The 26,965-nt window shown below is 43.0% G+C and overlaps 1 protein-coding gene across 2 annotated transcripts in view; it reads right to left on the bottom strand.

The window, feature by feature from the left end:
• LOC144682758 (spermatogenesis-associated protein 13-like) overlaps positions 1-26,965 on the bottom strand; it is a 342,817-nt gene that overhangs the window by 94,432 nt on the left and 221,420 nt on the right. For both annotated transcript variants that reach the window (XM_078545414.1, XM_078545416.1), the window contains 2 exons: positions 11,077-11,451; positions 4,246-4,390 (listed from right to left, as the gene is read on the bottom strand). In XM_078545414.1, the coding sequence (XP_078401540.1) occupies positions 4,246-4,390; positions 11,077-11,451 (520 nt within the window). The remainder of the gene's footprint in view (positions 1-4,245; positions 4,391-11,076; positions 11,452-26,965) is intronic.

Raw genomic sequence — 26,965 nt, 5'->3', positions numbered from 1 at the left:
ATCCCAAAGCTCTTTACAGTCAATTACAGTGAAACCTGTAAATTAGGGACACCCAAGCAACTTGCAACTTGGTGTTCTTTATTTGCAGGTGGCCTTGTGTTCACAATAGCCACTATATGTACAGTAAACTGGCCAAGCTAAACATTCCATGATTGACTGTATCTTTTGCATCGTTCCTTTTTTGCAGCCCTGCCAAGGGATTGTGCCTACTTCTGGAGCTCTTCAAGCATGATGTAATTTTAGTTTTCCTGTTCATTGGATTTCCAAGTTCATTGCAGTCTAATTCCGTCAAGGGATGGATGTCCAGATACTGGAAGCTGCTATGTTGGCAACATGTACATGGCAGTGACTGCTACGGGGCCAGAGTGTCTGTCAGAACCCTCCCAAATTGGTGGGTGATAGGGTGTGGAATGAATGTCTTGAAGACACCTGCCTGGAACTCCCTTTCGGTGTACTGTAGCTGCTCATGTTTTAAGTATTGGATGGGAATGGGGGCTCTTAGCAGCTCATCAGCACCGAGGTTAAGTTGGGTTACCAATTCTCACTGGAGGAATGTTCTGGCTACATGACATCTGACTCTGTGGTTAGATCATGTGACATCAGATCATATGAATTTTATAAATGCTATTGGATTTACTTAATAATAGTGAAGTCCCTTGAAGTCGAGAATTTTCACTTGTGGTTTTGCGCCAGCAGCAGCTCTTCCCAACAATTTCAGACACACTCCCCTCCACCACCCTAGGCAAGTCTATATTATTGAAGGGTACCCATTCAGGGAAACATTTCATGAAAGCCACCTAGGATAGCACTTAAGACACAAGCAATATCAAGATTATAAAGAAAGCCAACATAATTTCAGGTCATATCGCTAGATCGTTGAATATGAACAAAGAGTACTTGTGCATTGTTTTTGACCCTCACAGTCCTTGTGGCAATCATATCCACGCAATAGTGTTAGATAGAGTACTGCAGGATATTGACCAAGCAATAATAAAAGAACACCAGTGATGATAAGTGAAGTCAGGAAGTCAGGGGGCCCCAGCTATGCCTGTCTCTTTATGGGGTATGTGGAACATTCCTTGTTCCAGTCCTACTCCGGCCTCCTCCCACAACTCTTTCTCCAGTACATCGATGATTACTTCAGTGCTGCTTCATGCTCTCGTCGGGACCTGGAAAAATTTATTAATTTTGCTTCCAATCTCCACCCCTCCATCATTTTCACATGGTCCATCTCTGACACTTCCCTTCCCTTCCTTGACCTCTCTGTCTCAATTTCTGATGATAGACTGTCCACCAATATCCATTACAAGCCTACCGACTCCCACAGCTACCTCGACTACAGCTCCTCACACCCCGCTTCCTGTAAGGACTCCATCCCATTTTCTCAGTTCCTTCGCCTCCGTCGCATCTGTTCTGATGACGCTACCTTCAAAAACAGCTCCTCTGACATGTCCTCCTTCTTCCTTAACCGAGGTTTTCCACCCACGGTCGTTGACAGGGCCCTCAACCGTGTCCGGCCCATATCCCACGCATCCACCCTCACGCCTTCTCCTCCCTCCCAGAAACTTGATAGGGTCCCCCTTGTCCTCACTTATCACCCCACCAGCCTCCGCATTCAAAGGATCATCCTCCGCCATTTCCGCCAACTCCAGCATGATGCCACCACCAAACACATCTTCCCTTCACCCCCCCTGGCGGCATTCCGTAGGGATCGTTCCCTCCGGGACACCCTGGTCCACTCCTCCATCACCCCCTACTCCTCAACCCCCACCTATGGCACCTCCCCATGCCCACGCAGAAGATGCAACACCTGCCCCTTCACTTCCTCTCTCCTCACCGTCCAAGGGCCCAAACACTCCTTTCAAGTGAAGCAGCATTTCACTTGCATTTCCCCTAACTTAGTCTACTGGATTCGTTGCTCCCAATGCGGTCTTCTCTACATTGGAGAGACCAAATGCAAACTGGGTGACCGCTTTGCAGAACACCTGCGGTCTGTCCGCAAGAAAGACCCAAACCTCCCTGTCGCTTGCCATTTTAACACTCCACCCTGTTCTCTTGCCAACATGTCTGTCCTTGGCTTGCTGCATTGTTCCAGTGAAGCCCAACGCAAACTGGAGGAACAGCACCTCATCTTCCGACTAGGCACTTTACAGCCTTCCGGGCTGAATATTGAATGCAACAACTTTAGATCTTAAACTCCCCCTCCCCCCATCCCCACCCCGTTTCTTCCCCCTCCCCCTTTTTTTCAATAATTTATATAGATTCTTCTTTTCCCACCTATTTCCATTATTTTTAAATCTAAAACTAAAACTTTGTTAGTCTTTCCACCCCACCCCCACTAGAGCTGTACCTTGAGTATCCTGCCATCCATTCTTAATTAGCACTTTTCTTAGATAATATCACCACCTTCAACACCTCTTTGATCCTTTTGTCTGTCACTTCTTTTGATTATCTGCTCCTATCACTGCTTGCTTATCCCTACAACCACCCCACCCTCAACTTCTCTCTCCCCCCGCCCCCCCACCTTAGACCAGCTTATATTTCACCTCTCTCCTAACTATACTTCAGTTCTGCCGAAGGATCGTGAGGACTCGAAACGTCAACTGTTTTCTTCTCCACCGATGCTGCCAGACCTGCTGAGTTTTTCCAGGTAATTCTGTTTTTGTTTTGGATTTCCAGCATCCGCAGTAGCTTTTAGCTTTTTGTTTTTATCAGGATGGGTGCATGATTTTGAGTTGATGGTATTCCCACTGCAGTTTAATTCTGATCTTCAATTATACAGGTCATGGACTAGGGAGATGCAGTCAAAATAAGCTTGGTAATGTGCTCCAATGCATCCTGTAGATTGTACATTCTGCTAATAGTGAGACAAATGATGGAGGCTAATATTGAGTTCAGTGGTAGAGCTGCAGATTAAGCAAACTGTCCCATCTTTGATAATGCTGAGCTCCTTGAATTCTGCTATGGCTGCAATCCTCCAGGTGAGTGGTTGGTATGCCAACTGACTCCTGACTTGAGCCTTGTAGATGGTGGAGAGGCCTCGATGTAAAATACAAATTACATAATAGCCAACCCCTACCCCACTCTTGCAGTCATGGTGTTGATACGGCTAAGTTCTGTTAAGCTTCAGTTCAATGATGAACTCCAAGATGCTGACAAGATACTTGGCCTTCAACAAGCATAACCATCTTTCTAGGTGTCAGATATAACTGTAGCTGCTTGGCGGAAATTTGCCTTTGACCTCATTTTTGCTAGGGCTCTTTCATGTTATACTCCATCAAATGCTTCTTGATGCCACGGGGTCTACTCTCACCTGTAACATGGCATTTGAGTTCTTGCATCATCTTCTAGATCATGGCTATAAGAAGGCCTAGAGAAATGGGATTCTGATGGAATCAGAATTTAGTATTGTGAGTCAGCATTGCTTAATACTACTTTACTATGAGTTGAAAGGAGGTTGTTATAGGGGCAATTGTTTTAACAAAATAAATTAATTTTGTTTTTGTGGATAGGACATACCATAAATTGCAGCACATACGTTGACCAGCATACAAGACGACCCTATTTTTCCAGTCCCAAAAATCATGTTTTGCATATACTTGGCATATAAGTCGACCTCATTTTCAGCCATGACATACAATATCACATTAATAGCCAGCCTCAATTTTTCTCCCAATGCATGTTTTACTGACCAGTACCTTATAAATGGGTGTAAGAGATCAAGCAGGCAACATAGGCTATGTTGCAAAGGTGTGCAGGAGTTTAAGACACGCCCACTCTGTGTCAGAAGCAGATGACATCTCAAAATGGTGACCACCAACACCATTTCACTTTAATACTTGATGTATAAGTTGACCCCCACCACCCCCCCCTCCAATTTTCGGGGGTTTTTCAAGGCTTCAAAGGTCAACGAAGACTCCAACATCTATGGTACCTGGGCAACCTTCCGCATTGTTACGTAGCTGCACCCAAACAATTAGATAAGGCTGCGAGGTCTTTTACTTTGGCATCCAATTCTTTAGTACTACAGTGGGGATGTTGTCAAGGCCCTTAGCCTTTACTGTACTGAATATACTCAGCAGATTTTGAAGACTGCATGAAGTGAACGAAATAAGCTGGACATTGGCATCTATGATGGCAAGGACCTTGGTAAGAAACTGAGTATGACTTTCACAGACATATATACTTTATTGCATGCTTATACACACATTCCAACATACTACGATTTAGACGCATATTACTTACGATTTGATGTTCTCAACTGCTGTCTACGCCCAACCCGATCTAAGCCAATAGGTGTGCTTTGGGAGAAAGTGAAAGGTCGAAGTCTGGCAGACACTGCTTTGTATGGTGGTACCTGATGTGAAGGAATAGGTGGCCGAGTAATTGGCTGAAAAGAAAGAATATTAAATATATCACCATGGATACAAAAAACAACCCCAGTACCATTCATGAGTAGAAGTACGGTAACCAAAGCTAAATGAGATTATTTTTAAAGATACATGTTTAAGTGCATACATCATTTCAGCTAAGTTTCTACAACATAAGTGATGCCATTTTGAAGTTACTTTGAATCAGTTTATGTTATTTCTTGTTGAACCAAAATCGGGAATCTTTTTCCTGTTATAGGATTTGTTTTAGTCTTCCTGGATGGTGGATCAGACTTACATTTCCCAAGTAACCTACACGGTACACTCTGTAGAGACTGTAAACTTTTAAAAAGAAATTTGAACTTGCAGTTGATAGCTGAAAGGACGATATGACAAGATTTCAGATTTTAATACTGACTGTAACAATTGGACTAAAAGCACTTTTGACTAAACACAATTTTTGTAGGCAACTTATATTTTAAACTATAGAACAGGACTTTCCTCTTTCTAACACAACCAAAACACCCACTTCACAGATATACTTTACGCTGTTCCTTAAGTACTCATTCTATTTTCCCAGATGCAGTCCAAAGTCCAAGGGTTTACTTTTGTTTCTTTCCTTTCCCAGCTTCGTAGCTTTTAACCCCAGAATTGTCTTTCATGGTGAGAGTTTTTCATGGCAATTCTCCCTCCTGCACAAGCGAGGTGGATCTTCCTCACAAATTTGGTCTTTTGAATCTGAGCGCGACCTCCCACCCAGCACTGTGAACTATAGAAACTTTCGGCTTCAAGTTGCTCCCCTCTCTCCCGGATTCTGGCAGACTGCCTGTCTGAGAGTTTCAGGGTTATCTTAGAAACCCTTCCTCTCTCAAAGCCCATCTCCATTGCAACATGAATCAAGGTAGAGATGTTGATTAGCTATCCTTGAGACCCCAGTTCTCTTTTATCTTGCAAGTAAATGGAAAGTTTAAAGCTCAACTGTTTTCAACCCAATATTCTCAACATCTTCCTGGGACCTTGGAGACTAGCCAGTGTAAACACAAATGTTGCTGCAGGTGTCCAAGTGTGAAGAACTTATACCTTCTTTCCAAGAAACAACCCAGGCCTCCCTTTTTGATCTTTAAAAGCCACGTCATTCAGACTTGTTGTCAGGCAGGCTTTAAAACAGGCCACATGAACCTCACCTTCATTTTACCCTAAATTAAAGACACCGTCCTAAAACAATCTTATAAATCTCATATTTGAAACAACATAGTAGGAAAACGTTCTGGAAAATAAACACTTAAACCACTAAAGTAAATTTCTCAACATTGCACCAGTGCACCAATACAATAATGGTACCCACTTGGTCCCAAACTCCATATGAACATTTAATTGATGAGTAAAACACTAATGAAAGATGATTTTGCTCTTCAGTTTAACATCATTAATTGGTAGTTGTGCTGCAAATAATGTTAATAAATATTAAATTGACTTTAGGTCATTTTTGTGTTGACATACCAAAATATCGGAGCCTTGCTAAAGATAAAATGGTCTCCCTGTAACAATATAGGTACTGTGGTTATTTCCTCTCTGTGGTAATTTTTCTACATATAAAGTGTAGGTAACTAGGGATAATTTTTAGAACATAGACCAGACAATATCATCAATTACCATCTTGTTGATCCCACTATCGAAGGAATATAAAGAAATACATTTATATTTGCCTTAGATAGATCATTTATACTTTTAGGAAAAGATGCAGTATGGCATGATGATTGTAATAATTGTGACACAATAATGGCCAGTCTCTAAAGTAATTATTCTAACACCAGATATTTTAATAGCAGGAAAGTGTTATTAGGACCAAGAAGCCTTCCTTCCTTTGTGTACAGAACACAGAAATCATAGAAAGACACTATAGATTACTTACTTTTAAAAATACAATAGAATTGCATTGTGGCAATATCTGTTTGTGTGACAAAATATAATGCAATCTTATTTTTGCCATGATGTAAATGTTATAAAATTTAGACAAGGCTAATGTAGATTTTCCTTTAACAGGGACAGAGAAATCTGTCATACAAAAATGCCCTCCTAGTTCTGAAATTAGAATACATTTACTATGAAGGTGTCTCATATGATCTATAAATTGCATAAAAGCCCAAATGAACTGAGAGGTGTATTAAAAAAACTAGGAAAAAAACATCTTGTTCTTCATCAGGTCCATTCAACTTCTATGCCGGCATCAATCAAATAATTCAGCTCCAGCAATCCTTACTATGGTTTGTTGCACTGGATATTCTGCCTTTAACCTATACACAGGGCTGGATTTTACCGTCGGTGAGCAGGGGCAGGGCCCACTCACCGACGCGTAAAATGATGCGCAGTGACGTTGGGCGGAACTCCCGACATCACCACGCACCATTTAAATTTTCAGGAAGGCAGGGGCGCAGCAAAATCAGCTGCGCGCCCACCAACCTGTCAATGGCCATTGACAGATCAATTAAAGTAATTAGTGGACCTGCCTGTCCAACCTTAAGGTTAGTGGGCAGGCCAAGAGCCCCGGCGGGAAGTAGAAAAAACATGAAACCTCATCCACAGGCAGGATGAGGTTTCATGTAGCGTTTTAAAAATTTTAATAAAGTTTTTTTGGAAATTATGAACATGTCCCAACTCATGTGACATTGTCACATGACGGGACATGTAAGGGAAATTTTTTTTTCTATTTTTAATGTTTTTGAAAGTAGAGGCGATCTCTCTGAGGCAGCACCTAGCCTCAAGGAGATGAGTGCGCTCTTTCGTGCGCATGCGCGAAAGAGCACACTCTCGATTTTAGGCATTCCCCCCCCCCGCCCGCACAGGGAGCACCTAGCGCTTCCCTGTGGACGTCACACTGGGCGGGCCTTAATTGGCCAGCCCATGTAAAATGGCGCCAATTAGGGGCTCCGATCGGAAGCGTGCTCACACGCGCCCGCCCATCAACTTCCCTGTCGACGGGGGGAAAATTCAGCCCACAGTTCTGTGGTACACAATACAAAATCTATTCAGCAGTGTTCTTATATATTGCGAGTTACTTAAGCTTCCAAATTCTTGAAAACTAAACAGATTGAAATATTGCATCCCATGTACACTTAACTGACCAGCTGTAAACTTCCAACTTTGAAAATGTGATTATTAATGTTGGAGAGCTTTTAGCCAGCCATCTGAACAAAAAAAATACAAAAGTTAACACAGCACTTTTCAAGGCTTTAAAGGAAAAAATTGCTGAACTTTAGAAATTAAACTAATAAAGCACATTTATTTTGTTCAGTGTGGTTCGGAATTCAATAATCTTCTCTACCCTCTCTACCCCTCAATATTCACTTTGACTGTCTTGAGGGAAATGATTCTGCATAATTTTCAAGTACATTGGCTGCCCTCCAATAGCTTACTGAATTGATAGTTTTCCTACTGCTAGCTAAGATAGGATATTCAATTCTGCAATGAATCACATTCAAGTCCACATTCATACATTTTTCTGCAGGGACCACCAGATAGTGACCAAGAGCTGAATCACTGATATGTATTTCCCCTCCAACCCAAGGATTTGGATGTCAACCGTAACATCGCAACTGCTTCCTCAACTGAGGTAGCCTACTCAGCTTAGAAAGGGGGCCAACTTTTCAGAGTTCCTGATCTATGAGGCTCAGAAACATACCAGATATTTAATTTACCAACTCAACCATCAGAAGAGCTTCTTTTTCCATATTTTTGTATCGATCTTCTTTCTTCTGTCTCATGGTGGCAATCGATGCTGTGGTGCAACTCTACAAATGGCAGCATTTTCACAGTGCATTACATAAGCATCCATTCATCATATTACAACCTAAATAGTGAATGTTGACAGGCCTTTATGCCATAATTACTCACATTTAAACCTTGTCATTTAACATCCACACATGCATCTATGAGCAGGCTTGTCAGCATAGAGATTGCTCTGGAATTTTTGTCCTACTCCTCTCCTTCCTAACCTAGGGCCTTGAGGCAAATTTTATTAGCTCCCCCAACATCCTAGCAGAGGCTTATTAACTCAGCACAAAACAAGGATAAAACCTGACCACAGAATGGCTCAGTCCCACATAGCATTTATCAACTAGGCCATCAAGTTTCTCGAAGTCAGTTTTTCAATCATGAACCATGATTTTAGTCGCCTAACCTTTCTATGCTGAACTCTGCAGAACTACTTTAATTGATACAATTGTCATAAACCAATTCAATGTATTAAGAAATACATTTTGATAGCTCCCCATATGACTTATTGTTGAAATTCACTGTGCGCTACAGAGCTGTATGAACAAGAGAGCACCAAGATTCAATCCCTGATAGGTGTTTAGCTGATCTTTCTCACGGGGAAGCTAGGAGGCTCCCCTGCACCCACACACAGGTTAAGATTTGGAAAGTCCTACCTGAAAGGGTGTGAAATTAGATTCCATAGGAACTTCAAAAAGGCACTGGACACATACACTTGAAGAGGGCTGATTTTCAAGGTTGTGGAGAAAAAAAGCAAGGGTGTGGGACTAAATTGGGCAGCTCTTTCAAAGAGACGGAACAGGCACAATGGTCCAAATGGCCCCCTCCTGTGCTTGGAGATGCTATACTAGTCAAGGTACCAGAATTGGCTTTAACGATTAGGATAGCTAAAGAAAAATTAGCCAAAGCTCCCCCTCCGTGAATGGCTGAAATTCCTTCCAGTAATACCTTTAACAAAAAACCTTTAACAAGTATTCATGCCAAACATTTTGCCAAAATTATCAATAGAAGGAATTTTGACTACCAGTATTCGTTCACTTGTGTTTCATCTTTTAAAGTCGGTTTCGCTAAAACCCAATTTATTCCATTTTTATTTCTGGTCTAGTCTCATCTCAGCTCGAAACAAACAACTTTATGAACACTAGCTCTCAAATCATTCCTTACTTTAATTTGGCTTATTACTCCCACTTCATTACTTGCTAAAAAAAAAAATCGAATAATGCTTCCTCTTGTGGGTTCCTTCACCTACTATTTACGGAAAGATTCTTGAAAGAATTCAATAAGGTTGCTTGTATGTACATATTGTCCCCACAAAAAATCCTAGTCTTATGGCAGGATGATAAAAATCCCCCAATATTACAAGCGAGATATTGGCACTAATCCTTATCACCTGCCACAGTAGTGCATCTTCACCCATTTTACCATGTGGTGGTCTATAACATATCCCTGCCATTAACTTTTCTTCTTTTCTACTACTGAAAGAACATTTGTGCCAATTGCTACTCTACATTGAGACAATGTACTTTTTGTTCCTAGGAATATAAGAACAAAGGACTCAGGAGTAGGCCATTCAGCCCTTCGAGCCTGCTTCACCATTCAATAAGATCATGGCTGATCTGGTTGTGGTCTCAAGTCCACTTTCCTGTCTGCCCCCCCCATAACTCTTAACTTCCTTGTCTATCAAAAATCTGCCTAACTTCGGCTTGAATAAATTTAATGATCCAGCCTCCACTGATCACCACATGGAGGTCCGTTTTTGTTGCAGAAATAGTCTAGTAATATTAAAGGTGTTGAAGAGAGTTCCATTGCAAATGTTCACCATACTGGCAATAATTTAAAACCAACAATTCTTCTTTTGATATTCTTATCATAATATTAAAAGTATTGTACTGGCTGATGTGGCATACTTAAAGGGGGAATTTTATGGATACTTAAGGATTATTATATCAATAACCTTTCACTTGACTTAAGTTTTAAAATATCTGAAATGGATTTATTTTTCATGCACTATATGGCACAATGTAAGAAATCTATATAAGAATATAAGAACATAAGAAATAGGAAGAGGAGTAGACCCTTTGGCCCCTCGAACCTGTTCCGCCATTCAGTAAGATCATGGCTGATCTGCTTGTGTTTCGATTTCCACATTCCCATCTAACCCCGATAACCTTTGATTCCCTTGCCTAACAAGAATCTTTCTACCTCTGCCTTAAAAATATTCAATGACCCCGCCTCCACCACCTTTTGAGGCAGAGAATTCCAAAGTCTCACAACTGTTTGAGAGAAAAAAATTTCTCCTCATCTCTGTCCTAAAAGGGTGACCCCTAATTTTAAAACAGTGCCCCCTAGTTCTGGACTCACCCACAAAAGGAAACATCCTTTCGACAACCACCTTGTCAATGCTGTTCAGGATCTTATATACTTCAATCAAATCACCCCTCACTCTTCTAAACTCCAGTGGAAATAAGCCCAGTCTGTCCCACCTTTCCTCATAAGACAACCCACTCATTCCAGGTATCAATCTAGTAAACCTCCTTTGAACCGCCTCCAATGCCTTTACACCCTTCCTTAAATAAGGAGACCAAAACTGCACACAGTATTCAAGGTGCAGTCTCGCCCATTATATCCGTTGCAATCATTTTTAAACACCACATTAATCGTCAGATTCATGGACTTGGCAATTCTCAAAGTGCAAACATTGGCAATACAGTGCATTAATGTAAAAGATTGGCAAGAAATTCAAGTGCAAGTCAGAAAAGCAAATATAAAGTACACTAAAGTCTGAATTAGAACGAGGGAGAACAGGAAATAGCCCACATTCCTTTCTAGAGTTTCTTGAGGAATTGAAGCAAAGTTTTCAGCCAAAGAAGAAGCAGGCATAGCAGAAAAAATTGATTTTGGTGTAGAAAGACGCAGCAAAAGAGAGTCATCTTACTTGTACTGTAAGAAGGTCCTCCATTTCCTCGGAGTGATTATTCCCATAGATATTGACCCCACCAATAACAGAGATCGGCCTCCTTTTCTGGTTTCTATGGAGCTGAACACTGGCACACTTCTGTTGCTGGGAGTCAACACACGAGACATCAGTTGCATCTTCATTCTCTGCAGGGTAAATTTTTTGAGGCTGAATAGGAAAACCATTCTCCGGGATAGAAAGCTTCCTGTCAGCAAACTGACCATAGTCTGAAAGGGGTCGCTGTCGCTGCCTGCCTTTCCAGGAATTCCACTTTTTTTGGCCAATCTTTTGTGCGTCTGTCTTTTCTTCTTCCTGGGAAGGCAATGGCTTCCTCCACTGGTCTTCAGAAGAAACCTTTTAAATGTGAACACGAAGTGTCATCATCTTTATTAACATTACTTCTTCCCAGAGTTACAAGCTCTAGTGTTTCCACACATCCGCATATTAAAAGCAATAATAAATAAAAATCATCTCTCTTTTTGGATGTACAGATATCTCAAAGTCCAACTCGTGACATATTTAAGAACAGGCACTTGAACATAAAACAATTAAGAGGTTTACAGATCTGAGGAAATGTGTAGCACAGGATCCACAATCTTTATTCTAGTAGGAGTCAGAATGCAGTGAGCAAGGGTGGGAAGTCTTGTAGATTATCGATAACCTAACCCAGTTGAGCTGGAGCTAACTGTAGTCCCCTACCAGTCTGCCAGCTGAAATTAGCTGACCCAGGAGAGTGGTTATTGCATCTAGGAGTTTACTGCATCTGTGTGGCTCAGAGGTAAAACCTCTGCTTTAAGGTGTTTTGGCCTGCGGATGCAGTTAAATAGAGTGAAAAAAAAGTCATTTTTTAAATGCCTAACTTAGGCAGTAAATAAATATCACCCATTATACTAGAAGTGACTTAACAGCTATTAAACGTAAACATTTGCTGAAGGAAAAATGTTTTATTCTAATTGATGTTTATTTTAAACGCCTTGTTCAATTTCATTTCAACTCACTTCTTTTAAATACAGTTAGTAACTAATCATTGCAGAGGATGCAGCAAAAAGAAAAACACAGCTACTTCAAGGACCAAAGCCAACCTTATTTACTGTAGTGCTTACCTCATGGTCAGACAGAGTTATTGGTGTCCAGCACATGCACTGAAACATTACACAGTACTTATTGATTGTGGCCATCCACCTGGTTCTTTATCTTTCTTTTTTGCATTAAAACACGTCAGCCCATCTCGCAATCTTGAGCTACACTGAGCCTGTTCTGAAGGTTATGACTCATGATGCTGATCCCATGACAATACTTTTACCTCTGCATTGTTCAAGGCTTTCAAAGTCAGATAGCTACTACACAGATAGCTATAATGCACCACACATATCAAAATACAAATTTAAAACCTTGAAGGTCTGCAGCAGCATACCTCTTGTAATTGGTGTAAGGTTGCGGTTTAGAGACCAATATATGCAATATCCCTCTGTGTTACATATATCATCCTTTAAATGTAACTGTTGCTATAACCTTTTATTGATCTTTTGCTGCTTTTCACATATATCTCTGTTAGCAGCAGAAGCAATGAGATTCAATGAAGTCAAATCCTTATCCATTATCACCAATACTTAGTAAATGAAATTAAGTCAGACATTAAAAATGTAGGATATAGGAATAGGAATAGGCCAATCAGCCCCTTGAGATTGCTCCACCATTCAACTAGATCATGGCTGATCTTCTACCTCAATGCAATTTTCCCATACTATCCCCGTTTCCCTTGATATCTTTAATATCTAGAAATCTATTGATTGCTGTCTTAAAAATACTCAATGACTGAGCCTACACAGCCCTCTGAGGTAGAAATTCCTTTTGATCTCAATCCTAAATGGTGTCTGTTATTGTGAAACTATGTCCCCTAGTTCTAGACTTCCCTCAGCGAGAGGAAACATCCTTCCTGCACCTAACCTGTTAAGTTTTGTAAAAAATTTGTATGCTACAATGAGGTCATCTCTCATTTTTCTAAACTCTAGAGCATACAAGCCCAATCTCCTCATAGGCCAATGCTGCTATCCCAAGAATCAGTCTGGTGAACCTGTGTTGCACTCCCTCTGTGGCAACTGTAAAGAAAATATCATTTTTCCCAATATTACTGTGGGTTACTGTGAAGCAGGCTTATGGGGCCTGTGTGTGTGTGTGTGAGAGACTGATTTAATTAAATTGAAGACAGTCAGACTGCAAGGTTTAAATCATCAAAGGGTTAGGTGTAAAGCAAGCATTTTCAGAGTGGAAATGGACAAGCTAAGATGGGATACAAGTAAATACAACATGAATAAGAATTTGTATTAGAAGATAAATGAGGAGTGTATTTTTGGCAATTGAAGCTCAAAGAGGAAAAAGGAAGTTTTGCAACTGGTAAAGATCATAAATAAATAAAACAAAGCTATTAAGTTTATTTTTCCCAGAAGTGGTGGTCAGAAAGACAACATGAAAGATTTTTGGATTCTGGGAAAGGTAACTTTCAAAAGAAAGTTAAAAACAATAGGTTTAAAGAGAAAGGGGGAAAATGTGTTTAAGGGAAGATTGAAAGCTGCACGAGGTGTGTGTGGCCATGTGATCTTAAAAACTGTGCTGTGTGAGCAGAGTCTTGTGAAGGAAGCAGCTTCTAGTCACCCCAGAGAAGTGGCTGGTTGGTCTAGAAAGCAAGGTTTAGTTACAAGCCTTAGATTCCCATTGTCAAGTGAGGAGGAGAGAGAAATACTTCCTTTATAGCAGCTGTGGGTGCCTCATGGTAATATTACTGGATATCCTATAGATTAAGAATCTATAGGGACTGTGGCCTGGAAAAGGGTGTTTGATTTGTGAGTTTAGCTAAGTAGAAATGTTATAAGGCTATGTTTAACTGTGTAACTGTAATCTTGTGTGTTTAAGTTTTATTTTCTTTTGTTAATAAATGTGTTGATTTAATATTTACAATCTCGAAAAGTGGTGGTGGAATCTTTACTTCTGACTTCAGTACACATACCTTTTTTGTAATAAAATACAAATTGCAAATCGTCGTGATAGCTTGACCAAGTTTCCCTTTGGGATTTAGTCAGCCCGGCAATTACCACCTACCATATCATAACACAACTATATCCTTCCTTAAGTAAGGAAACCAAAGCAGTACACAATACAGTCTCACCAAGGCTCCATACAATTCTAGCAAGACTTCTTCATTCCTGTTGTCAAATACTCTTGCAAAAAAGGCCAACGTACAATTTGCCTTCCTAATGATTTGCTGCACCTGCATGTTAGCTTTTTGACTCATGAACAAGGGCAACCAGGTCACTTTGAACATTAACACTACCCAATCGCTCGCCATTTATGAAATACTCTGCATTTCTGCTTTTCCTACCAAAGTGGAAAACTTTACATTTTTTCACATTATATTCCATCTGCCATGCTCTTGCCCATTCATTTAGCCTGTCTACATCACCTTCTAGCCTCCCTGCACCCTCCCACAACTCACATTCCCACCTAGTTTTGTCTTCAGCAAACTTAGAAAATATTACAGTTGGTCCCCACATCCAAATCATTGACACAGATTGTGAATAGCTGGGACCAAAGATCTGATCGTTGTGTACCCCACTAGTCACAGCATGCCAAACCGAGAATGCCTCGTTTATTCCTACTCTGTTTTCTCTGCCAGTATATTACCCCCAATCCCATGTGCTCTAATTTTTGACTACTAACCTCCTGTGTGGGACCTTATCAAAGGCCTTCAGAAAATGAAAATACACCACATCCACCCGTTCCCCCTCATCTATTCTACAAGTTATGTCGCCAAAAAAACTCCCAACAGGTTTGTCAAACATGATTTCCCACTCATAAATCCATGTTGACTCTACCCAGTCATATTGTTTTTGAAGTGCCCAGTTATCATGCCCTTCATAATAGATTCTAGCATTTTCCCTACTACTGATCTCAGGCTGAATGAAATTAGTATTAGTGAAAAAGGTAGTACGCATAGATTTAAAGTGATTGGTAGAATGAAGTGCTGCAACCTTCAAGGCTGCAGACCAGGTGCTGGAAAGTGGGATTAAAAATGAGTGGCTAGTTTTGTTTTTTCTCTCTTTTTGGCCAGTGCAGACACAATGGGCTGAATGGCCTCTTTGTATGCTGTAACATTTCCATGGTTCTACGGTTAACAGGTCTGCAGTTCCCAGTTTTCTCTCTCACTCCCTTCTTAAATAATGGGGTTACATTTGCTACCTTCCAATCTGCAGGAACCATTCCAGAATCTACTGAATTTTGAAAGATGACCACCATCACTTCTGCCATCTCCACAGCCATCTCTTTCAACACTCTGGGATATAAATCATCAGGTCCATGGGACTTATTAACTTTCAGTCCCATTAATTTCTCCAGTACTATTTTTTTTTTTACTAATACTAATTTCTTTCAGTTCCTCATTCTCACTAGTCTCGTGGTTCGCCAGTATTCCTGGGAGGTTTTTTGTGTCTGTCTTTATGAAGAAAGAAGTATTTGTTTAGATTTGCTGTCATTTTCTTATTCCCCATTATAGATTGGCCTGTCTCTGCCTGCAGTGAGTCCATTTCTCTGTGCTAACCTTTTCCTTTTTATATACTATAGAAGCTTTAACAGTCCATTTTTATGCTTCCTGCTTGTTTACTTTAATATTCTATTTCCCCTTTAGCAGTTTCTTGGTCCTCCTTTGCTGAATTGTAAAATGCTCCCAACCTTGCTACGTACTACTTTTTTTGGCAACTTTATAAGTCTCTTCATTTGATCTAATACAATCTTAGACTTCTTTTATTAGCCATGATTGGATCATCTTTCCTGCTGGTTTTATGTGCCTCAAAGTAATGTTAATTTGTTGCAAGCCATGTATTAATTATTTAAGTGTTAGTCATTGCCCATCTACCATCATACGATTTAATGTAGTTTCCCAATCCACCACGGGCAATTTGTCCCTCGTACCATCGTAATTTGCTTTGCTTTAAGGTCTTAGTTACGGATTAACGTTTTTTTTTATTCACTCTCAGGACGTGGGCTTCCCTTGATCAGCCAGCATTTATTGCCCATCCCTAGTTGCCCTTGAGAAGGTAATGATGAGCTGCCTTCTTGAACCATATGGTGTAAGTGCAGGTGGTCCATGTGGTATAGATACACCCACAGTGCTGTTATGAAGGGAGTACCAGGATTTTGATCCAGCCAACAGTGGAGAAACAGCAATATATTTCCATGTCAGGATGGTGAGTGACTTAGAGGGGAACTTCCAGGTAGTGTTCCCATGTAACTGCTGCCCTTGTCCTTCTAGATGATTGTTGTGGGTTTGGAAAGTGCTGTCTAAGGAGCCTTGGTGAATTCCTGCAGTGCATCTTGTAGATGGTACATACTGCTGCTACTGTGCGTCAGTGGTAGAGGGAGCAAATGTTTGTGGATGTAGTGCCAATCAAGCAAGCTGCTTTGTCCTGGGTGGTGTCTAGCATCTTGAGTGTTGTGGGAGCTGCACTCAACCAGGCAAGTGGGGAGTATTCCATCACACTCCTGACTTGTGCCTTGTAGATGGTGGACAGACTTTGGGGGGTCAGGAGGTGAGTTACATGTCACAGGATTCCTAGCCTCTGACCTGCTCTTGTGACCACAGTATTTAAATGGTTAGTCCAGTTCAGTTTCTGGTCAATGGTAACCCTCAGGATGCTGATAATGGGGGATTCAGTGATGGGGATGCCATTGAGCATCAAGGAGCAATGGTTGGATTCTCTCTTGTTGGAGATGGTCATTGCCTGGCACTAGTGTGGCGTGAATGTTACTTGCCACTTGACAACCCAAGCCTGGATATTGCCCAGTCTTGCTGCATTTGGACATGGACTGCTTCAGTATCTTGAGGAGTCACGAATGGCGGTGAACATTGTGCAATCAGCAGCAAACATCCCCACTTCTGACCTTATGACGGAAGGAAGGTCATTGATGAAGCAGCTGAAGATGGTTGGGCCGAGGACACTAATCTGAGGAACTCCTGCAGTGATGTCCTGGGGCTGAGATGACTGACCCCCAATAACCACAAGCATCTTCCTTTGTGCTAGGTATGCCTCCAACCAGTGGAGAGTTTTCCCCCTGATTCCCAATGACTCCAATTTTGCTAGGGCTCCTTGATGCTACACTCAATCAAATGCAGCCTTGATGTCAAGTGCAGTCACTATCACCTCACCTTGGGAGCTCAGCTCTTTTGTCCATGTTTGAACCAAGGCTGTAATGAGGTCAGGAGCTGAGTGGCCCTGGTGGAACCCAAACTGTGCGTCAATGAGCAGGTTATTGCTAAGCAGTGCCGCTTGATAGTACTGTTGATGACCCCTCCATTACTTTACTGATAATCGAGAGTAGACGGGCTGGCAATTGGCTAGTTTGGATTTGTCCTGCTTTTTGTGTACAGGACATACCTGGGAAATTTTCCACATAGCCAGGTAGGTGCCAGTGTTGTAGTTGTACTGGAATGTTTGGCTAGGGGTGCGGCAAGTTCTGGAGTACAAGTCTTCAGTACTATTGCTGGAATATTGTCAGGGTCCATAGCCTTTGCAATATCCAGTGCCTTCAGACATTTCTTGATATCACGTAGAATGAAACGAGTTGGCTGAAGACTGGCATCTATGATGCTAGGGACCTCCAGAAGAGGCCGAGATGGATTATCCACTCGGCAATTCTGGCTGAAGATTGTTGCGAATGCTTCAGCCTCATCTTTTGCACTGCTGTGCTGGACTCCCCCATCATTGATGGGGATATTTGTGGAGCCTCCTCCTCCAATAAGTTGCTTAATTGTCCACCACCATTCACGACTGGATGTGGCAGGACTGCAGAGCTAAGATCTGATCCATTGGTTGTGGGATCGCTTAGCTCTGTAATCACTTATGCTGTTTGACACACAATTAGTCCTGTGTTATTGCTTCACCAGGTTGACACCTCATTTTTAGGTATGCCTGGTGCTGCTCCTGGCATACTCTCCTGCACTCTTCATTGAACCAGGGTCGATTCCCTGGCTTGAAGGTAATGGTAGAGTGGGGATAAGCCGGGCCATGAGGTTACAGATTGTGTTGGAGTACAATTCTGCTGCTGCTGTTGGCCCACAGCGCCTCATGGGTGCCCATTCTTGAGTTGCTAGATCTGTTCAAAATCTATCCCATTTAGCACGGTGGGAGTGCCACACAACACGATGGAGGGTATACTCAATATGAAGGGGGGACTTCGTCTCCGCAACGGCTGTGCGGTGGTCGCTCCTGCCAATACTGTCATGGACAGATGGATTTGCGGCATGCAGGTTGGTGAGGATGTTTTTTCCTCTTGTTGGTTCCCTCACCACCTGTCGCAGACCCAGGCTAGCAGCTATGTCTTTTATGAATCGCCAACTCAGCCACTCTTGGTGATGGACGTTGAAGTCCCCCACCCAGAGTTCATTCTGTGTGCTTCCTCCAAGTGGTGTTCAACATGAAGGAGCTGAGGATTCCCAGGGCAGCCCCCTCCCAACTGTATATCATTGTACTACTACCTTTGTCCTGCTGGTGGGACAGGACCTACCCAGGGTTGGTGATGGTGGTGTCTGGGGCATTATCTATAGGATATGATTCCGTGAGGATGACTATGTCAGGCTTTTGCTTGATTAGTCTGTGAGACAGCTCTCCCAATTTCGACACTAGCCCCCAGGCGTTATAAAGGAAGACTTTGCAGGGTCGACAGGGCTGGGTTTGCCATTGTTGTTTCTGGTGCCTGGGTCAATGCCGAATGGTCCATCTGGTTTCATTCCTTTTTTGTTAGCGGTTTGTTGCAACTGAGTTGCTTGCTATTTCAGAGGGCATTTAAGGGTCAACCACATTGCTGTGGGTCTGAAGTCACATCTAGGCAAGACGAGCAGATTCCCTAACAATAGACAATGGTTTCATGGTCATCATTAGACTTTGAATTCAAATTCCATCATCTGCTGTGGCGGGATTTGAACTCGGGTCCCAAGGCATTGCCCTGGGTCTCTGGATTACTACTCCAGCAACAATACCACTACGCCATTGCCTCCCCCATCATATTATGGCCATTCCTCCCTTGAAGCTCACTTACCATGAGGTTAATTAGCTCTTTCTCACTGCACAATACTAGATCTATAATAGCTGATTCTCCAGTTAGTTCATCAACATACTGTTCTAGAAAACCATCTTGAATACATTCCAGGAATTTGCCTTCCACAGCATTAGTGCTAACTGGGATTACACAGTCAATATGTAAAACAAAGTCCCCGCTGATTATTGTATTATTCATTACATGCACCTCTAGTTTCTGGATTTGTATCATGCACTACATTACCACTACTTCGTGGTCTGTAAACAAGCACTAACAATGTTTGCTGACCTTTGCTGTTTCTTAGCTCCAACCAAACTGATTCTATATCATAATCTTTTGACCGAAGATTCTCTCTCACTAATGTATTTATTATCCTTTATTAAAAGTGTTACCCCACCTCCTTTTGCTTTTTGTCCATCCTTCCTAAATGTCAAATACCCTTGAATATTCAGGTCCCAGCCTTGGTCACCCTGCAGCTACACCTCCATAATGGCAATTATGGACTTCCATTTGTACTTTCAATTCATCAACCTTGTTGCAAATGCTGTGTACATTCAGAAAGAGGGCGGAATCATCCGTGCCTGCTGGCGCGAGTGGACAATATGGTGAGAAGGCCAAAAATCAGATTCGTGATGTAGTGAAGCCAGTTTGTGATCGACCGCTCCGCCTGCCAATGAAGGGCCACATTTCCCACCATAGAATGTCAGAAACCTCGTTGCATGTCATTATAAGCCCAGCCCATCGGAATCATCCCCCTACCCCAGCCCCCGACATGATCGTCCGCCCACGTCGGCGTGATTGCACGCTGACATGTTTTACAAGAGCATATAAAAAGTGTGCACTTGGCAGGCTGCACTTTGAGGGGAAGTCAGACGTGAGTACACAGTAACATTGCAGGGCGCTCGCCCAAGACGCCTGTTGGACTTCAAGGGTGAAGCACATTGGGGGGTTGGGGTAAGAGCTGCCCTGCGGTTGAGGCACCTTGGTGCGGGGGTGGGGGGGGGGGGGTGGGGGGGGGGCAAGGGTAGCCCTGCAGTTGAAGGTAACGCACAAGCACCTGCAGGGTAGGAGGGGTGAGCAAGGGAAGTGGCCACGCATTAAGGAAACCTTATATAAAGTGACTATTCCTCTGCAGCTGAAACAGTTCAGGCGCAGCGACATTGATATGATTGGAGACGGCCTCTAGCTTCTCTGCCCACTCAAGCAACTAGAGGCACCAAAGTGCCAGAAAGTACTCCAGGGCTTTTCACCCCTCGGTCACAGTCTGCAAATAATGAGTGTTTTAGTGGACTGCAGAACAGTTGGACGACTGGGCACATTGTACAATCTCCTTGCTAAACCTGGCCGTGGAGCAGTCACTGGCGGGGGCACTCACAGCCCCTTGCAATGTCATCATGCATGTTTGGACCAGTCTCCCCTATGGTTCAAGCTAACAGTGCAGCCTTGCAGTGTGGGTTAGGAGAATGCCTGTGCCCGAGCTGAGAGCACAGCATGCAGTCAAATGGCCAAAGCTGCCGCCAATCAGTCAGGTGGAGTGGAGCGGAGGTTTCGGGCAGCCATGCAGCACACTAATCTCTGGCCATCCACATGGTGGCCAGCACTGTCCGGGATGCATTAAGAGGTCTTCAGACTTAACCAAGAGAGGTTCTTAGTACTAACCCTAACCCACACATCTCTCTCTTTCATCCTGCAGGGGGAGTACATCAGGATCGTGGAGCCTGGTAAACTAGCTGTATGCCTCAGGGCGCAAAGAGAGCAAAGACGACTGAGAAGAGAGCAACTGAGGCGCCTGGCTGCACAGAGGTAGGAGCAGCACCCTCTGGAAGAACGGGTGGCTGGGGCTCCCGCACATGCCACCAAAGAGCCGCTGGTCGGTGCCTAGCTAGGCCCAGAGTCTATAGGCACCGCTTTTCATTGCTGCAGATGGAGAACTAGTGACGCTGAAGACTGAGTATGTCAATGGAACTGGTCAGTCACATCTACCAGCTACTGCAGGATTTGGTGCCACGTGGGCATGGAGGGCATCCACTGCCAGTGGCCATAGCTCTCAATTTCTACACCAGTGGCTCCTTTCAGGGCTCCACTGATGACCTCGGTGGGGTATCACAAGCCTTCACCCACAAATGAATCCATGAATTCATGGATGTCATCTTCATGAGGGCAGACAACTTTGTGCATTTCATCCAGGACCAGGATAGCCAGGATGCAAGAGCGACTGGATTTACCCAGATCTCGTGGTGCAGGGTGCCATCGACTGCACTCACGTGGCGCTCAGATCTCCATTGCAACACGCGGTCAACTACGTTAACCGCAAGGTATTCCATTCACTGAACATGCAGCTGGTATGCGACCACCACAAACGCATCCTGCCGGTCTGTACATGGTTTCCAGGGAGTGTGCATGACTGCTACATTCTCAGTCGGTCACAGATCCCTGACGTCTTCCAGGATCCATAGAAGCTGCAGGGATGGCTCCTCGGGGGGGGGGGGGGGGGGGGGCACCCGCAGAGGACACCCGTGCAGCGGCCTCAGACTGCAGCAGAGCGAAGATATAACGAGGCTCATGCTGCAACTTGGAGCAGACCATCAGGATGCTAAAAATTAGGTTCTGGTGCATGGACCAGTCTGGTGGAGCCCTACAATATAGTCCACATAGGGTGTCAGGCATCGTTGTCGTCTGCTGCGCCCTTTACAACCTAGCGCTGCAATGGGGAGAGGAGCTGGCTGAGGAGGAGGAGATGGAGGAGCTGGAGGTCCCCTCTGATGAGGAGGGCATCAATGGGTTCGAGAGTGAGGAGATCCAAGGCAATGACAACGGGGATAAGGCCCTCGCAGTGGCCAGATGAGGCGTGCTCAGGAGACCCTCAGAGCTGCTAGATTTGTGGAGGATGACGACGACATGCAGTGAGGAGACACCATAGATCCTCACATCGCAGTTGTGAATATTTGACTCCAGTTTGGCTTATGACAATGCACATACCCTCTGTGATAATGCTCCTATCATGGAGACACAGTGGAGGCCCTAATAGAGGCTCAATTGCAGGAGGATGATGACGACATGCAGTGAGGACACTCCATAGATATTCACATAGTCTCTGTTGACCCCTGTCTGGCCGAGGACAGCTCACTTGCGCTCTGTGATCAGGGTCATATCGAGAGACAACCATGAAACTTTAGAAGCATTTGATCCTTTGTCTGCCTTCGGCACCTGACCCCTTCAGGAGCACAGCGTCACTGTCACGGATGAAGAGATGGGGGCCAGGCCCACTTTAAAGGTGCTGAGAGAACACAGAGAGAATGACGGTACTTTGTGACGCCTGCCCACAACATTCTGGTAGCAATGACAAGCACCATCGAGGTGTAAGCATCAGTAATGTGTCCAAGGAGTGTGAGGCCCAACCATCACTTTGGTCTGAAGGCTGCACATTGCACAGAGAAGAGACACTGGACTGAGACACCTACCTTTATCTTGTGCAGGAAGGTTTCACATTTGAGTGACAGGAACGCTGCTTATCAGAACATGGAGCCACCAAAAAAAAAATCCAAAATCCACCAGTAATGATTCAGATAACCCCCAAGCCTAATTCCACCAGATAAACCCTGTGCAGTAGGAAGCAAGAAAGCTGGCAATGTGGGACAGTGCTTTACTGCGGCATCAAATTTTAGCCATTAGGGGAAGTGAGAAAAGTTCTTTATATTTAATTCTTAATTCCTCACTCCTCATTCAGTGTATCATTGATCTCTTAGTAGATGGTACTAATTTAATTGTGAAAAAAATGACGTGTATAAATACAAGGTGCATTTAATACCAGTTTAGTCTGGCCTGCTCTGTTGTTAAGTGCTGTTATATTGGATTGCGGGTTATAATAGTATTTCTGCAGCCCAGTTCGATTGCTGTTATGTTTGTGAGGGATAGTGTGCTATTATTCAGCTCACTTTCAACATTACCTGCAATTAGTTGTGGCATTTAGCGCAGTGCAGTCTCTTCATAACAAGCCATGCAACAAGTTGATATACATTGTGATCGTTCACACATAATGTTCTATACAAACAATGAGCAGGAGTCGGCCATTCAGCCCATCAAGCCTGCTCCGCCATTTAACAAGATCATGGCTGATCTGATAGTAACCTTAACTCTGCATCCCGCCTACCCCCAAAAACCTCTCTCCCCCTTGCTTACCAAGATTTTATCCACCTCTGCCTTAAAAATATTCAAAGATTCTGCTTCCGCTGCCTTTTCAGGAAGAGAATTCCAAAGACTCACGACCCTCTGAGAAAAAATGTTGTCTCATCTTTGTTTTAAATGGAGGCCCCTTATTTTTAAACAGTGACCCCTAGTTCTAGATTCTCCCACAAGAGGAAACATCCTCTCCACATCCACCCTGTCAAGACCCCTCAGGATCTTATATGGTTCAATCAAGTTGTCTCTTACCCTTCTAAACTCCAGCGGAAACAAGCATAGTCTGTCCAACCTTTCCTCATAAGACAACCTGCCTATTCCAGGTATTAGTTGGTAAACCTTCTCTGAATTGCTTTCAACGCATTTACATCCTTCCTTAAATAAGGTGACCAATACTGTACACAGTACTCCAGATGTGGTCTCACTAGTGCTCCGTACAACTGAAAAATAACCTCCCTACTTTTGTCTTCAATTCCCATCACAATAAATGATAACATTCTGTTAGCTTTCCAAATTACTTGCTGTGGCTGCAAATTAGCCTTTTGCGATTCATGCACTAAGACACCCAGATCCCTCTGTATCTCAGAGCTCTGCAATTTTTCACCATTCAGAGAGTATGCTTTCTCTTTTATTCTTCCTTCCAAAATGGACAATTTCACATTTTTCCACATTATACTCCATTTGCCAGATCTTTGCCCACTCACTTAATCTATCATGTCTTTTTGTAGCCACCTTATGGCCTCTTCACAACTTACTTTCCTACCTACCTTTATGTCATCAGCAAATTTGGCAACCATCCCATCCATCCCTTCATCCAAGTCATTTGTATAAATTGTAAACAGCTGAGGTCCCAGCACTGATCCCTATGGCACAACACTCGTTCCATCTTGCCAACCTGAAAAAGACCCATTATGCCTACTCTCTGCTTCCTGTTAACCAGCCAATCTTCAACCCATGCCAATATGTTACCCCCATACCATGAATTTTTATTTTCCCCAATAAAGTTTGATGAGGCACTTTATCTGGAAATCTAAGTATAGTACATCCACCAGTTCCCCTTTATCTACAGCACATGTTACTTCCTCAAAGAACTCCAATAAGTTGGTTAAACATGATTTCCCTTTCACAAAACCATTTTGACTCTGCCTCATTATCTTGAACTTATCCAAGTGCCCTTCTTTAACAATAGCTTGTAACATTTTCCCTGTGACAGAGATGTTAAGCTAACTGGCCTGTAGTTTTCTGCTTTCTGTCTTCCTCCCTTTTTGAATAATTGAATTATGCTTGCTACCTTCCAATCTAACGGGAGCTTCCCTGAATCTAGGGAGTTTCAGAAAATTAAAACCAATGCATCAACTTTCTCACTAGTCACTTCTTTTAAGACCCTGAGATGTATCCCGTCAGTGGCAGGCACTTGTCGGCCCACAGCTCCAATAATTTACTCAGTGCTACTTCTCTGGTGATTGTAATTTTCCTGAGTTCCTCCCTCCCTTCCAATTCCTGATTTGTAGCTGCTTCTGGGGTGTTACTTGTATCCTCTATAGTAAAGACTGATGCAAAATACCTGTTCAATTCATCTGCCATTTCTTTGTTTTCCATTACCAATTCTCCAGTCTCACTTTCTATAGGACCAACACTCACTTTGTTAACTCGTTTCTTTTTAAAATGTTTACAGAAATTCTTACCATCTGTTTAACATTTCTGGTTAGCTTTCCCTCATACTCTAATTTTTCCCTCCTTATTAATCTTTTAGTCATCCTTTGCTGTTCCTTATATTCTGTCCAATCTTCTGGCCTTCCACTTATCTTTGCACAATTATACGTTTTTCTCTTTAAGTTTTATACCATCTTTAACCTTTCTAGTTAACCACGGATGGTGTATCCATCTCTTGGACTTTTTCTTACTTATTGGAAAGGATCCAGCGTATTCTGAAATATCCCCTTGAAGGTTTGCCATTGCTTCTATTGACCTACCCCTTAACTTAATTTGCCAATTCACTTTAGTCAGCTCTGCTTTCATGCCCTCATAATTGCCCTTATTTAAGTTTAAAAACATAGTCTCGGAACCACTCCTCTCTCCCTCAAACTGAATGTAAAACTCAATCATATTATGGTTGCTGTTACCTATGGGCGCTTCCACTATGAGATCATTAATTAATCCCATCTCGTTGCACAATATTCCCAAGAGTCTGAAAAATTCTGTTCTCTTTCATGCAGAGGTACTTATTTGCACAAGAAATACTTGTAAGGTTTCTCTGTAGATTACTTGCAACCTGGAAAAAGTTTGTTTTTAAATAAATTGATCGCAGAGCCTGATGTGGAGGATGTCACATGATCAATTGTTAAACTTCCCGGAATAAATCCTACCAAAATTGACTACCGTATCTTGAACCATGTTATTTTAAACTAGGAAGACCACAAGATTGATCCACGCTTTGTTCTTAATTAGTTAACCTCAACTAGGGTGCTAGTGGGAACAAAACAGCTGGCCTAAGGATTCCTGAGCAAGGAAATGGAAGAAAACAAAACAAAACAAAATTAGGTCCCTATTGCTAAATTACTGACCCCTTCTGGCAAATGCATATGAACGTAGGTGGAGTCTCAGGTGTGAGGCTTCCACCATCAACCTTGTCGATACTGTTGAAGATTGCCACAATTTGGGGGATAGTGGTAAAGTCACTGGACTAGCAATCTAGAGGCCCAGGCTAATGCTCTGAGGTTCAAATCCTACCATGGCAGGTGGTGGAATTCAAATTCAATTAATAAAGCTGGTATTAGTAAGTTAGTTTCAGTAATTGTGACCATGAAACCATTGCGGATTGTCGTAAAAACGCATCTGATTCATTAATGTCCTTTAGGGAAGGAAATCTGTCGTCCTTACCTGGACTGACCTACATGCGACTCTAGACCCATGTCAATGTGGTTTACTCTTAAATTCCCTCAGAAATGGTCTAGCAAGTCACTCAGTTGTATCTAATCACCACGATATCTGAAAGCAATGAAACCAGACAGACCACCCCAGCATCGACCTAGGCACCGGAAATGACAATGGCACAACCAGCCCTGTTACTAATATCTGGGAACTTACACCAAAATTGGGAGAGCTCTCCCACAGGCTAGTCAAGCAACAGTCTGACATAGTCATACTCACAGGATTATACCTTACAGACAATGTCCCGGAAACCAATGTCACCATCCCTCTGTATGCCCTGTCCCACCGACAGGCAGACCCACCAGAGGCGGCGGTACAGCCGTGTACAGTTGTGTGGGTCATGATCTGGAAGTCCTCAACATCGACTCTGGACCCCATGAAGTTTCATGATATCAGGTCAAACATGGGCAAAGAAACCTCCTGCTGGTTACTACCTACCACCTCCCCCTCAGCTGATGAATCAGTACTCCTCCATGTTGAATACCACTTGGAAGAAGCACTGAGGATGGCAAGGGCACAGAATGTACTCTGGTTGGAGGACTTCAATGTCCATCACCTAGAGTGGCTCAGCCGCATCACCACTGATCAAGTTGGGTGAGTCCCAAAGGACATAGCTACCAGACTAGATCTGTGACAGGTGGCGAGGCAATCAACAAGAGGAAAAAGCATACTT

Source organism: Cetorhinus maximus, chromosome 7 (genome assembly GCF_964194155.1).
Source record: "Cetorhinus maximus chromosome 7, sCetMax3.hap1.1, whole genome shotgun sequence".
In the NCBI taxonomy this organism is placed as follows: Eukaryota; Metazoa; Chordata; class Chondrichthyes; order Lamniformes; family Cetorhinidae; genus Cetorhinus; species Cetorhinus maximus.
This window is presented reverse-complemented; position numbering and strand designations above follow the sequence as displayed.